This window comes from Crocuta crocuta, unplaced genomic scaffold (genome assembly GCF_008692635.1).
Source record: "Crocuta crocuta isolate KB4526 unplaced genomic scaffold, BGI_CrCroc_1.0 scaffold234, whole genome shotgun sequence".
NCBI classification, from domain to species: domain Eukaryota; kingdom Metazoa; phylum Chordata; class Mammalia; order Carnivora; family Hyaenidae; genus Crocuta; species Crocuta crocuta.
The window spans coordinates 2,264,820-2,279,963 of NW_027529647.1; the positions used below are offsets into that span (position 1 = coordinate 2,264,820).

The 15,144-nt window shown below is 52.4% G+C and overlaps 1 protein-coding gene across 1 annotated transcript in view; it reads right to left on the reverse strand.

Annotated features, from left to right (window-relative positions):
• LOC144230431 (polyserase-2-like) overlaps positions 1–15,144 on the reverse strand; it is an 18,913-nt gene that overhangs the window by 3,539 nt on the left and 230 nt on the right. Inside the window, 8 exon segments of the mRNA XM_077762769.1 lie at positions 2,418–2,662; positions 3,011–3,165; positions 10,413–10,727; positions 11,351–11,448; positions 11,582–11,747; positions 11,940–11,973; positions 11,975–12,084; positions 12,162–12,358. Of these exon segments, the coding sequence (XP_077618895.1) occupies positions 2,418–2,662; positions 3,011–3,165; positions 10,413–10,727; positions 11,351–11,448; positions 11,582–11,747; positions 11,940–11,973; positions 11,975–12,084; positions 12,162–12,358 (1,320 nt within the window).

The window sequence follows — 15,144 nt, forward strand, 5'->3', positions numbered from 1 at the left end:
GAAGCGGGCTTCTGCAGGGAGTGGCCAAAACTGGTTGAATAATAGACAGCAGAACCCCTGGAAAGGGCCCCCAAACCCAATCTTTGTGTCAGACTGAGAAACTGAGGCACAGACCCCTGCTGGGCCCATGTCCGCTTCAGCGCTTACCCTTCAGTCCCATGATATAAACGACCCCCAGGCAAATGTCATGTACTTACCCTGGGAGGGACCGGACTCACAACTACCCTTCTCAGGGCCACAGCTGAGTCAGCGCCACCTTCTCCAGCACAGACCTGCCCCCTACCCCCATCTCAGGAAAGGACGAAGGAAGGACCCAGTCTGAGGCCATCGTCCCAGTGATTGGTCAATAGGCGACACATGACCCAGCCCCGACCAGAATCCCTCCCTGGGACTTCTACCCCAGAGGGGGAGAGGCCCCCTTGGAGCCCGGGGGTGGGGCAGCCATGGCCATGATCACAGGCGAGGACTCTCAGCTGGCCCGAGAGCCTGGAACCTTCTAGACTGAGAAAGAGTGCCCTGTGGTGTTGGAGCTCCTATTCAAGGCGTCCCTACGCTTCTCCCGACTGCCTTTCTCCCGACACGACTTTCCTGCACTCGTGCTAGTTCGAGGGGATTCCGTTGCTTACAAAGTCTCTAAATGCCAAGGGTGGAAACAAAAAGCCACAGCTCTACAAACAGCTCCTGACGCCCGAAAGCCCAGTCCATCAAGGGCGGAGAGAAGGCGTCTCCCAGCCTGCCGCCCTGCGCAGGCGCCGCAGGACTCGCGTGTGACAAGTGTCCAGCCCTGCCCTCTGTACCTGGCAGCAGGAGGAGGACGGGGGGCGCGGCCCGGGGAGGGCGGACGGCAGCCGGGCGTCTCTTCAGGGTCCGGTTCGTGTGCGTAATATCACAGCAGATCCCCAGCCCTTTGGGGTGGCCGCCCCGGAGCCCCACATCACGTCAGCCTGGGGAGAGACGGAGGCGTAGGGGTGAGGCAGGTGCGGGGAGGGGCGCGCTGTAGCAGCTGCGGGGATCCTTCCGAGCCTCGGGGAGGTGGCTCCAAGCCCGGCCCCGTGGGCGATCAGGGCTTAGGCAGGCGCCAGCGTCCCCGTGGAGCCCCTCACACAGGCCCCGGGCCCCCAGAAGCGAGCGTGCCTGCCGCCGGAGGGGCGGTCCCCGCTCTGCCAGGGGTCCCGCGGAGCACGCTGCAAGGTGGCCGGGGTGGGGTGGGGGGGCACCGAACAGCACCGTGCTCCGGCGTCGTGGCGCGTGATCCTCTTGGGGTAACTTGGAGGGCCTCGGGGGAGGGGAGGAGGCCCCCCGGGTCCCAGCTCCTGGGAGGGTGGGTGGTGGGGGTGGAAATGGATGGAGGCTGTAGGAGATCCCACGGCATGCCTCGGGGACAGGTGGGGACTCGGCACCTGGGGATCTGCTGGCCCCTCCGTGGGGTGCCCGGCAGGTCCATGTGCAGCGGTGACTCAGGACAGTCCTGTCACCTCCCAGGGCCTCAGTTTCCTCACTGTTAAGAAGGGGAAGGGGGGTTCCCCTGCCACAGGGCACGAAGCGCAGGCACAGTGCCCTACGAACCCGCGAGGCTGTCAGGGGTGGGGCCGTGGCGGTGAGGGCCCCCCACCTCCAGACTCCTCCCTTGCCTCCCCACAGTGGGGGGCGGGGGGGGCGGGGAGCGCAGGGGACTAATGTGCCTCAGCGGTTCCAAGAGGCCAGAGTCTGCCCTGCTGGCCTCCTGCCCTGGCCCGCCTGGTGCCGCCCCCCCACCCGGCCTCAGCGGGGGTGCTCTGGGCGGGAGAGAAGCCCACTCCCAGGGTCCTTGTCCCCCAGGGAGCCATGCTGAGCCGTGGCCCTGGGGTTTCTTGGGCCCACCAGGACTCTGCGTCTGTGGCCCACGGCAGGAACCTCCTCATCTGGGCAAACGCCATCGGGTTTCTTCTCTCTCTGCCTCAGTTTCCCTACTCCTCACTGGGGCTTCTTGGCGTCACCTCCCAAATAACCTGCCCGCACCCCAGTCCTGGTCCCGGGTCGGCCTCTGGGGGACTGAGCACCGGGGGCTCGGGTGTCCCCCCCCACAGCACCCGCTCCGTCTCCCTGCCCCCCAGCGACCCTGGGGCCACTAACGTCCTCCCGTAAATGATCTTGAACTAACCAGAGAGGGCGCTGCGGTTTGTCGCCCAGACCTGAATAGTGGGGACAGCTGGAGCGAGACTCGGGCGGTGGGGACTGGTGCTGGGGGCCGTGAGGCGGTCCAGCGAGCCCCCCGGGGCCACAGAACGCTCTGCGAGGCATCGACTCCGACATGCTAATGCGTTTACTATTAAAGGGACAGAAGGGGACTGAGCTGGATGGCTAGTAAGCTGTCGTGCCACCAGGGTGCTCAGCGCTGGGTGACGCGCCCAGTGCTGTGCTAACTACTGTGCCCGCACAGTGTGGGTGTGCAGCCCAGCGGCGGGAGCCCGGCCAAGAGCACGGCGAGCGGTGCGAGCAGCTGACAGGGACCTGGCCCAGGTGCGCTGCGGGCCATCAGCGCCTGCATCCAGCTGAAATACGTACTGACGTCGGTGTAGACCCCGGGCTGGTCGGGCCTCCCACAGCCCAGTCCCCAGCTCACGATTCCAACCTGAATCCACAGCCCTCTCTTCTCGCAGGCCAAGGGTCCGCCGGAGTCGCCCTAGGGAGCAGCGCGGGTGAGCCAGGCACGGCCGGGTGCCGGGAAGGTGAGAGGCTAGTGGAGAGGCAGGGACAGCAGGAGGGGCTGTGCAGCCGAGCAGGCTGAATGCACACCACCCAGAAGTGAACGAGCCTCAGTTTCCGCATCTGCACAGTGGGGCCCCGGTCCCTAACTGCCCTTCCCCCTCCCCCAGGTGTCAGGTGTGAATCAAAGGCAACATAAATAATGCGAAGCTGGATAAACAAGGCCTCTGGTTGTTTTCTCTGAGTAAACTCGGGGGCATCATGGAGACAGCTCCCCGGCCCGAGGCGGGGACGGCTGGTGGCCGCTGGGGGCAGGAGTGCTCACCCTGCAGGCGTCATGGTGGCCGTTCTCAAAGACCGCGCACATCATACCATCCAGGCTGTGAGTGAGGAAACCGGTCTGTTGCAACAGGGAGTCACACCTGGAGTTGTTTATGATGGACACCTGTGCTTCCTGGAGACGGAAAGGAGGCGGCAGAGCTGCAGGGGTTGAGGGTGAGACGAGACGACAGCTTCAGCCTCTCCTGTGCCAGCTGGGACAGGGGCCGGGGGACGGGGGCTGGGCTTGCTGGGGCCCCTACAGCGCCCGGGACATGGCTCTCGATGACTCCTCTGCTCTAGCCCAGCACCCTGCACACTGTGGGTGATGGAACAGTATCACAGAAGGACCCAAGACACGGACAGGCGGTTACAGCTTCTCCCTGAGACTCAGTTTCGCCATCTGGAGAATGAAGGTGACAGCCCCTGGCTGAGCCAGTGGGGACCTCCCTTAGCCACAGCGTGCGCAGGGGGCGGGGCTAACACACAGACATGGTTCAGGATTAACATACTACACCTGCGGGTTCCAGGCTGAAAACGCTGCAGATTTTTTTTTTTAATGTTTATTTATTTTTGAGAGAGAGACAGGGAGAGAGAGAGCAAGGGAGGGGCAGAGACACGAATCTGAGCCAGGCTCCAGGCTCTGAGCTGTCAGTGCAGAGCCCCACGTGGGCTTGAACTCCGGAAACGTGAGATCATGACCTGAGCGAAGTCGGATGCTTAGCTGACTGGGCCACGCAGGCACCCTGAAAATGCCCCAGATTTGAAAAAAGATATGAAACTATATCCTGAAGAAGCCGAACAATCTCCAAGTAGGAGAAACACAAAGAGATCTACACTGAGATATATTTTCATCAAAGTATCAAAAGACAAAGGGAGAATCTGGTCAACAGCAAGAGAGAGGCTGCATGAACGTGAAAGATCTCCAACAGGATTTACGGCCACATTCTTCTCAGATACCCCGAGGCCTGAAGGCAGAGGGATGACACATTCAGAGTGCAGAAAGAGGGGCGCCTGGGGGGCTCAGTCAGTTAAGCCTCCGGCTTTGGCTCAGGTCATGATCTCGCGGTTTGTGGGTTCGAGCCCCGCGTCGGGCTCTGTGCTGACCGCCAGCTCAGAGCCTGGAGCCTGCTCCGGATTCCGTGTCTCCCTCTCTCTCTGACCCTCCCCTGCTCACGCTGTCTCTCTTTCTCTCTCTCTTGCAGAAATAAATAAAACATTAAAAAAAATTTTTTTTTAAGTGCAGAAAGAATAAAAGTCAACCTAGAATTCTGCATCAGGCAAAATGATCCTTCAGAAAATGAGGCAGCCATTAAGATATTCTCAGCTAAACAAATGCAGAGAAGGTTCATCGCTAGCAGACCTGCCTTACAGGAAATGGACAAGGGAGCAGGGAACTGGCCAGGACGCTGGCCGGTGTCCATTCAAGGCAGAAAGAGCGAGCGCTGGTAAAGGTGACCACGCGGGGAAACAGGAGAGCGAGGATTATTAGTTTGAAAGTGAAAGGCTGGAAAAAGAGACTCCATGCAAATAAAAACCAGAAAACAGCAGAGGTTGCTGTTTTAATGTTAGACAAAATAGAGTTTCAGTTAAAACTTATTACAAGAGTCAAAGAAGGACATTAGAGGTGGATAAAAGTGTCAAAAATCGGGGCGCCTGGGTGGCTCAGCCGGTTAAGCGTCTGACTTCGGCTCAGGTCATGATCTCACAGATCGCGGGTTCAAGCCCCGCGTTGGGCTCTGTGCTGACAGCTTGGAGCCTGGAGGCTGCTTCAGATTCTACGTCTCCCTCTTTCTCTGTCCCTCCCCAGCTTGCGCTGTCTCTCTCTGTCTCAAAAATAAATAAACATTAAAAAAATAATGAATAGAATCAGGAAGAAGATCAGCAAGAAAACAGAAGATCTGAGTAACACTGTAAATTAACCGGACCTAACAGAAATATGCAGAACCACTTGCCGCAACGACAGCAGAATCCACACCCGTCTCAGGTAGACACAGGGCGGGGTGGGGAGACACTCTCCGGGACGGACAATATGTCAGGCCACAAAGTAAGTTGCAATAAACTAGAAAAGATCGAAGTCATACAAAACAGTTTCTTCAACCACAGTGGACTAAGGCTAGGAACCAGTAACCAAAGACAAACTGAAAAATTTGTAAATATGTGGAAATTCAGCAACATATGCTTTACCAATGGATCAAAAAAAAAAAAAATCACAAAGAAAATCAGAAAACACTTGGAGATGAATGAAAATGGAAACACAACATAGCAAAACTTACGGGATTCAGTGCAGGGACTTCCCAGAAGGAAATATATAGCTGGAAATGCCCACATTAATACAGGAGAAAAATCTCAAACCAGTACCCTGATTTATGGCTTAAGGGACTAGAAAAAGAAGAGCAAGCTGAACTCAGAGGTAGAAGGAAAGAAGGAAATAATAGAGAAGAATGGAGAAAATCAAGGTCAAGAATAGAAAAATAAAGAAAATCAACAAAACCAAAACTTGTTTCTGTGAAAGATCAACAAAACTGACTATGAAAGTGGAGCCATTACTAGTGACTTGACAGAAAGAATAGTGACCATAAGGGAAACAGGTGTACCCCAAATTAGATCACGCAGATGCAAGGGACAAATCTTAGTTAACAAAAATCACCAAAACTGACTCAGGAAAACCCAGAAAACCTGAACAGATCAATAAGAGATGAAATGTGTAATCAGGTACCTCTCAATGAAGAAAATCCTTAGGCCATGGGGCTTCAATGGTTAATTCTACCAAGCCTCTGAAGAAATTAACAGCAATCCTTCTTTTTTAAAATTTTTTATTAAAAAATTTTTTTTAACGTTTTATTTATTTCTGAGAGAGAGAGAGAGAGAGACAGCGTGAGCAGGGGAGGGCCAGAGAGAGAGGGAGATACAGAATCTGAAGCAGGCTCCAGGCTCTGAGCTGTCAGCACAGAGCCCGACGCAGGACTTGAACCCGCGATTGGTGAGGTCATGACCTTAGCCGAAGTCAGATGTTCAACCTACTGAGCCACCCAGGTGCCACAACACCACTCCTTCTTAAACCCTTGCAAAAAATTGGAGAGGAAAGAATACTTTTTACTCATTCCATGGGACTCGCATTGTGGGGACACCAAATCCCAGACAAGGACATCGCAAGAAAAAGAAACAACAGACCAATATCCTTTACGCAAAAAAAAAATATATATATATATATGTGTATGTATATACATATGTATGCAAGAATATATATTATATAACATATATGCAAACATTCTCAAAATTCTAGCAAACTGAATCCAGCAGTACTTTAAAAGAACTATACACCACGATGAAGTGTGATTCATCCCATGAATGCAAGTGTGGTTCAGGATACAAAACCCAATCACTGTAATGTACTACAGACATTAAGAGAGTGAAGGGGGAAAAAACCCACATACTCATCTTAGTGGATGCAGATAAAGCAGTTGGCAAAATCCAAAATTCCTTAATTACAGAAATATTCAATAAACTAGTGGCAATAGAAAGAATTTCCTCAACATGATAAAGAATATACGTGAAAAACCCATCGCTGATATTATACTGAAGGGTGAGAGACTGAAAGCTTTCTCCCTAAGATGAGGAACAAGACAATGATGCAAGTTTTTGCCATTTATTTAACATTTTACTGGAGGTTCCGGTCAGGGCAATTAGGCAAAAAAAAAAAAAAAAAAAAAAAAAAAAAAAAAAAAAAAAAAAAAAAGAAAAAGAAAAGAAAAAGAAAGCATGTCCAAATTGGAAAGGAAGAGGTAAAACTATCTCCACGCAGAGATGAAATGACCGTATATGTACGATCGTATATATATAAGAAATCATGAAGAATACACTACAGAGGACTAGGGTTAATACATGAAGTCAGCAAAACTGCAGGATCCATGATTAAATCACAAAAGTCTGTTATTCTACTGGGGTACTTGGGTGGCTCAGTCGGTTGAGTGTCCGACTTTGGCTCAGATCATGATCTCACCGTTCATGGGTTTGCGCCCCACGTCAGGCTCTGTGCTGACAGCTCAGAGCCTGGAGCCTGCCTCGGATTCTGTGTCTCCCTTTCTCTCTGCCCCTCCCCAGCTTGTGCTCTCTCTCTCTTAAAAATAAATAAATAAACATTAAAAAAAGAAGTTTCATTTACAAAGTATCAAAAACAACAAAATAGGGGGTGCCCAGGTGGCTTAGTCGGTTAAGCGTCCGACTTTCACTTAGGTCATGATCTCGCGGTTCATGGGTTCGAGCCCCGTGTCGGGCTCTGTGCTGACTGCCAGCTCAGAGCCTGGAGAGTCTGTATCTCCCTCTCTCTCTGACCCTCCCCTGCCCACACTGTCTCTCTCTCTCTCTCTCCTAGAAATAAATTTTAAAAATATTAAAAAACCAAAAATAACAAAATAGTTAGGAATAAATTTAATTGAGGCGATGGAAGACTTATGAGCAAAGACTACAGAACACTGCTGAAAGAAACCGAAGACCTAAATGTGCGGAGATGTATCCCATGTTTATGGACTGGAGATACAATATAATGAAGGTGGCAATACTTCCCCAAAGCAATCTACAAATTCAATGCAATCCCTTTCCAAATTCCAATGCTCTTTTTAGCAGAAATTGACACGTTGACCTTAACTTTTATATGGAGTACCAAGAGACCCAAACAACTAAAACACTACTGAACAAGTAAAACAAAGTTAGAAGACTCACACTTCCTGATGTCAAAATATATTATAAAGCTAAGGAATCCCCAGGTCCTGGCATAGGGATGAACATAGAGACCGATGGAGTACAATTGAGAGTCTAGAAATAAACCCACACATCTGTAGTCAATCAGTAAGGCTGCCGAGACAATTCAATGGGGGAAAGGAGTCTCTTCAACCAACAGCGCTAGGGGCGCCTGGGTGGCTCAGTCGGTTAAGCGTCCGACTTCGGCTAAGGTCATGACCTCACAGATCGTGGGTTCGAGTCCCGCGTCGGGCTCTGTGCTGACTGCCAGCTCAGAGCCTGCAGCCTGTTTCAGTCTGTGACTCCCTCTCTCTCTGACCCTCCCCTACTCACGCTGTCTCTCTCTCTCTCTCTCTCTCGGAAATAAGTAAAACATTAAAAAAAAAAAAAGGAAAATAAAGAATTTAAAGTTGATCACACACAACTTTACAAATTTTGTGCATCAAAAGATACTATCACGAAAGTGCAAAGAAATCTACCCAATGAGAGAAAATATTTGCAAATCATATATCTGATGAGAGTTTATTATCCAGAATATATAAAGGACGATTATGACTCAACAACAAAGACAACTCAATTTAAAAATGGGCAGGGGCACCCGAGTGGCTCATTCCATTAAGTGTCTGACTTCTGATTTCAGCTCAGGTCATGATCTCATGATTTGTGAGTTTGAGCCCTGCATCAGGCTCTGTGCTGACAGCGTGAAGCCTGCCTGGATTCTCTCTCTCCCTCTCTCTCTCTACCATTCCCCTGCTTGTGTACTCGCTCTCTCTCAAAATAAATAAACATTAAAAAAATAAAATTACAAAAATGGGCAAAGCCCTTGAATAGGCATTTCTCCAAGAAAGATGTACTAACAGCCAACAAGCACATGAAAAGATGCTCAATATCATTGATCATATCAGAGAAATGCAAATCAAAACCGCAATGAGATACCACTTCACATCCACAGGATGGGGGGAAAAAGGAAATAACAAGTGCTGAGTAGAATGGGGAGAAGTTTTCATTCTCATTTGCTGTTGATGGGAGTGTAAAATGGCGCAGGTGTTTCAAACACTGTTTCTTGGTTCCTCAAAAAGTTAAACATGGGGGGCCTCAGTCGGTTAAGAGTCCAACTCTTGATTTCAGTTCGGGTCATGATGTCACGGTTCATGAGTTTGAGCCCCATATTGGGCTCTGTGCTAACAATGCAGAGCCTGCTTAGGATTCTCTCTCTCCCTCTCTCTCTGCCCCTCCCGACTGTGCGCGCACGCTCTTTCTCTCTCAAAATAAAAACCTCAAAAAAAAGTTAAAACAGAGAATTACCATGTGATCCAGCAACTGCACTCCTAAATATACACACAAAAGAATTGACAAGAGGTGTTCAAATAAAAATTTGTATGTAAATGTTCATAACAGCTCTATTCACAATATGCAAAAGGTAGCAACAACACGAAAGTCCATCCGGGGAAGAAGGGATAAATACACTGTGGCCTATCCATAGGATGAACTATTTTTCAGCCATCAAAAAGGAGGAAATTCTGATACGTACTAGAACACGGATGAATCTCGAAAGCGTCACGCTACATGAAAGAAGCCAAACACAGAAGGTCACACAGTGTATGAATCCATGTACATGAAAAATCCAGAATAGGTGAGTCCATAAAGACAAAAGGCTCGTTGGAGAGGCTGTCAAAGGCTGGAAGGAGAGGGTGAGGGGCAGTGACGGCTTGGTGATTGTCGGATTTCCTCCGGGAGGGATGAAAATGTTTTGGAACTTGGTTGAGTTCATGGTTATATACCGTGAGTGTACTAAATCAGATGCCACAGGATTATGTACTTTAAAATGATTAATTTAGGGACGCCTAGGTGGCTCAACTGGTTAAGTGTCTGACTCCTGATTTTGGGTCATGATCTCGTGGTCGTGGGTTCGAGCCCTGCATCTGGCTCTGCACTGACGGTGTGGAGCCTGTTTGGGATTCTCTCTCCCTCTCTCTGCTCTCCCTCTCAAAATAAAGAACACTTAAAAAAATTTCTTCTAAAGAAATAAGATGATTAATGTTCTATGAATTAAGCCCCTCCCCCAAAATGGGGCACAGGTACATGCTAGACCGTACATGAGCCTGTAATGTGCTGCGTGAAGGTGCCACACGTTGTAGGGCTCTATCTCTACGAAATGGCCACAGTCCGGGAATCCCCAGAGACAGGAAGCAGACTAGTGACTGCCAGGGGAGCTGGCGTGAAGGCTAATAAGTACGGGGTTTCATTTGGAGGTGATAAAACTGTTCTGGAGCGAGGCAGCGTGGACAGTTGCACAGCTGCGATTACACGAAAAGCCACTGAATTGTATACTTGAAAATGGTGAATTTTAGGTTTTGTGAGTTACATTTCAATTAAAAAACCCCAAATACAAAAAGCCTTTCTGACAAGTCCACCCCAGAAACTTCCACACTCCTGCAGGCCGGGTGGGGAGTGCTCGCCTGGGCCCAGCTGGCCTCCCTCTCACTGTGGCTTCCGGCTCACAGTCTCTGGAAGGCAGAGGGAACGGGGTGTGGGGACAGGACGTCCTGCTCTGAGCAGCCCCCAGGCGCGACCCAGCTGCACACAGACCCGGGTGGGGGCTCCCGAAGCGGGTGTGGACAGAACAGACGGGGGAGCACAGAGCCCCCCGGTCCCACCCCCAGCCTCACCTTGATGTTCTTCGATGTTCCCCCAGCCAGTCACCCAGCAGTCGGTCCGGTTCTGGAACTCAGAGGAAGAGGCCGCGACACAGATGGGCTGGATGTACTTATTGCAGGTGACGGAGGAGGCCAGCCTCAACAGGGCGATGTCCTTGAGTGAAGTCCCGCTGGACTGGGGATACATAACGATATCCGTCACCCTGTAGCGATGGTTGAAGGTCCACGGTTTCCAGGAAGGTGGCCTGGAGGACAGCTCACCAAACTGAACCATCCACTTCGAGGGATCTTTGTGCCTGGGGAGGGAGGAGAGAGCAGACAAGGGTCCTTAGAAGGGGGAGGGCCCCCCGAGCGCACATGGGGGGGCACTCCCCGAGGCGGGACCGCTGGGGCAGGGCCAGGGCCCATCCCGGACACGGTCGGCGCTTCCACTCACAGGCCACGGTGCGCAGCGTGGAATGATGGCCGCCCAGGGCAGATGGGCCAAAGTCCCAGCACCCAGGGACGTGGGGGTGTGAGGATGGGGCAGGAAGGCGCCGGCCCCTCAGGTGTGGTCTGGCCGGTCACTCACCGGCCTGTCACCTCCCCCAGCAATCCTAACACAGAATGAACAGGGCGCCCGGGGAGGTGGGGGTGCTCAGCCGGCTGGGTGTCCCGCTCTTGATCTCTGCTCAGGTCACGGTCTCAAGGCTTGTGGGTTTGAGCCCTGCATCGGGCAGGCTCAGCTGGGAGGCTGCTTGGGATTCTCTCTCTGCCCTCCCTCTGTTCCTCCCCCGACTGGGCTTGCAGGGGCTCTCTCAAAATAGATTTAAAAAAACTTAACAACAAAATGAACAGATGCACAGGACTGGGAAGGTCGGATCAAAATAGCTCCCCCCTGACCTCGGTGAGGCAGGCCAGCTCCGCGCCCAGACCCTCCCCACCTCTGTCTGCCCAGTGGTACAGAGCACGGGAGGCGGGATGAGGAGGGGGCGGCTGGTACTGCCATTTGGGGAGAACACAGAAAAGACCTGGGCACAAAGCACATGGGAAGGTTGTGAAGAACGTTCTGGAAGAAAACGGACAGGGTTTTCTCACGTGGCTGCAGCCGGGCCTGGGGCCCAGGAGAAATGTGAGAGCTGAATGCGCCCGGGTCAGGCGCGCAGGACTGGTCCCCCCTGACCGCCCGCCCCCAAACTCACTTTAGGAAGCAGTGCGCGGCCGAGAGCGCCCAGCGGCGATTGACCAGGGTGGCCCCGCAGTGGTGGGAGCCCCGTAAACGCAGGCTGCCCTGCCACGGCCAGCGCCCCAGCTCCGAGTCCTTTCCGCCCACCACGCGCGACTGGATTCTGCGGCGGCCGCAGGGCCCCTGGGACGGACAGACGGACACGCGGCGGAGCTGCAGGACCCCGCCCGCGCGCGCCAATGTTAGGGGCTCCCGGGAGAACGCGCGCGCGTCGGGGACGCGCAGCCCACGGACCAGGGGACCTCGGGGCCCTCCCCACGTGGTGTGCGGGCCCCGCCCCTCCTCTCCCCTCCCCCATGGGGCCCGGTAGTTACACGTGAGCGACGACGAGTTCTCGAAACCTGCGAGGAGGAGAGGAAAAGCTGAGGCGCCCCTTGCGCTCCGGCTCGGGTGCCCTGCGCTGGAAAGCGCGCGTCCTGGGCGCCTTACCTGGAAACAGCTGGTCCAGATCCTGAACCTCTGCGGGTCGGGCGGGCGGCCAGGTGAGCTCCCCCCAGGCTGCACNTTTCTGGGTCCCAAGGCTTTGAGCTGCGTACCCCAACCACAGCGTACACGCAGACAGTCCTTCTTGTCTGCACCCCTGGGATCCTGGCTGCCCGGCTTGTTGCCCCTTCTCCTCCGCCCACCCCTTCTTCCGGGCCAAGGCTGGCCCCCAGGACGAGCCCTGTGAGAGCAAGTCCTCACTGAGGGCCCGGAGGCGGCCTGCATGGGGCTGCCGCTAAAAGCGATGGTCCTTTACGGGAGCCGAGTGGAGGGCCTGGCTTGGGCCACCCGGAGGGCTCTGCGCCCGCTGCCTGCTGCTCCCAGCTGGCCCCAGCCTCTCCGCAGGGCCCACAGGCACCCCGCCTTTGCCTCGCGCACTGTTGCGGGGCGCCCAAGTCATCGAGTTGTCTCTTCAGTTATAGATGTGAAGGGACAACTGACCTGGGGTCCCCAGGACCCCCTTCAGAGTGCTGATTTGCGACAAGGACTCCTAGAACTTAGAGAGGCTGTTATCCCCGTGGTTTGGTTCACTACAGGGGTACAGAGAGTATCGGCAACTGCAAAAGGCATAGAGCAGAGTCTAGGACAGACCAGGTGGAAGCTTCCAGCTTCCCCTTGGCAAGGAGTCAGACGGCCAGAGCTTAATTCTCCCAGCAATGACGTGTGACAGCACACGTGAAGAGATGCCAGCCAGGGAAGCTTGTGTGAGCCGAGGTGTCTGGAGTTTTTGTTATTGGGGTTCCAGCTCATAGGCACGGCCCGGTGGACCGCCCGCGTGGCCGGAGTCTTCAGACTTCGGCACGTCCTGTGGTCCAGGCGACACGGCGTGGCCCGAGGCGGTACCATCACTTGCGCTATTAGCATGAAATACCTGGAGTGGCACAAGGGCTCCTGGTCTACACGGACACTCTTTGCAAGCAAGACACCGCGAAGGCTCAGGGTGATTTCCTAGGAGCTGGTCGAGGGCCAGGGCATCCTTGGCCTGGTCAGTTAACCTGCTGTTACTGCTCAGCCACTGAGGGCACAGCAGCGTGGGAGGAAAATGCACACGTGCACTAGAACCATCTATTTGAATACATGGACCGTCTTCAAAGAAAACCGAGAGAATAAAGACACGGAGCAGCAGACAACTTGGAGGATCCTAACTGGCATTCTCAGAAAGTTCTTTCGAGGGTGTTTACAAACACTCACCAAGAGTTACGCAGGAAAAGGGGGGCCTGGGTGGCTCAGCCAGTCGAGCGTCTAACTACAGCTCATGGTTCGTGCGTTCAAGCCCTGCGTTCGGCTCTGTGCTGACAGCTTGGAGGCTGGAGCCTGCTTCGGATTCTGGGGCTCCCTGTCTCTCTGCCCCTCCCCTGCTCGCACTCTGTCTCTCAAAAATAAATACAATGTTAAAAAAATTAAAACAAAGCAAAAAATGTATTCAGTAAAACAAAATCAAGGGTTGAGAAAAGACAGAGAGCAGGCCCGGCTCTAGACTCCCCGGCAGCAGACAGGCAGGTGCGTCGTGGTGTTGACACCAGATGTCCCAGGCATCTGGCTGGGGTGTGAACTGGCCTAACTTATGTAGATCCTCGGGGAGGCTAGTTCCCACCACGAGCTCAGCAGAAATGAGGAGTGGAATAAACCCACTGGAAGGCAGGGATGTGATATCATTTCTGAGTCAAATGCTTTGCTGGGCGACAAAATGCCATAAAGTGGGTGGATGGCTTACAAACAATGAACATTTATTTCTCACGGTTCCTAGACTGGAAGTCTGAGGTCAAGGTGTCTGGTTAGGGCCCGTTCCTGGTTCACAGCTGCTGCTGTCTCCCTGTGTCCTCACATGGCCGAAGGAGTGCTCTGCCTCTCTTTTATAAGGGCACTGGTCCCATGCGTGAGGGCTCCACCCTCCTGACCTAATCGCCTCCCAAAGGCCCCCCTCTGAACACATCACCCTGGGGCCTCAACATAGGGATTCAATACAGGAACATGGGGCGGGGGGGAGGGTCACAAACATTCCAACCAGAGCACACGGCTATGCGTATTTTACCTCCTCGGTATCACAGTCGGCAGCTGACCAGTTACCTGTGACACAAAAAGCGTTACTGAGTGGGTGTGAGTTTTAAGTAACACTCGATGATGATAAGTCCCTTTGTCATGTCCTTAAATCAGACTTACTCCGCTCTTACATAATTCTGATAATCTAGGAGTTCTCAAACAGAATTTCGAGGACCCAACTAAAGGAAAAAAATCTCAAGCAGGCAGGATGTGCCTTGGTCCCCGGAGAGGGTATCAGGGAATCCCATTAAGCTTCTTTTGCAATCACCAAAATCAGCAATACTATTAACGGAAGTGCTTTCCTATTGTACGAGTATTCTAGCAAATTCCAATCAGGGCAAGCATAAGTAGCGGAAGAATGTAGTTTTTTTGTAATTTGTTTCTAAATGTTTTGTTTTATTTTGATTACATATATATTTATATTTATATACGTGTAAATAAACTGGGGACAAAATTGCATACAAGATGAAAGCTAACCCAAGACTAACAGTCTCAAGAGTGAAATACGGGTGCGGGGGGCACCCAGGTGGCTCAGTTCACTAAGCATTCGACTCGGTTTCGGCTCAGGTCATGATCTCACTGCTCATGGGTTTGATAAACCCATAAATAAACAAGCTTTGCAGGGAGGAAGGAATGAAATACAGAGATATTTTACACGGACATGTTACAAGGCACTGAAAAGATAGGAGGCATGAACTTTTATGACCCCAACAACAGAGCTTTGAAATACATAAAGAAAAAACCAACAACAACAACAATTCTTAATACTCAAGATATGGATAAAGTCATGTTTTTTCCCCCTCAGAACTCAAGAGATCGGATAGGTGGAAAAGGCAGTAACACCAAATTATTCACTGAACATGATTTTGACCTAAATCAAGTATTTAGTGCTGCTCAGGGGTAATGAGACTTCTGGAGGGGGAGCTGTATGTAGGCTAGGCTGAGCGGGGCCTCAGAAAGGATGGGTACTAAAAACACAAAAAAAAAAAAAGGGAG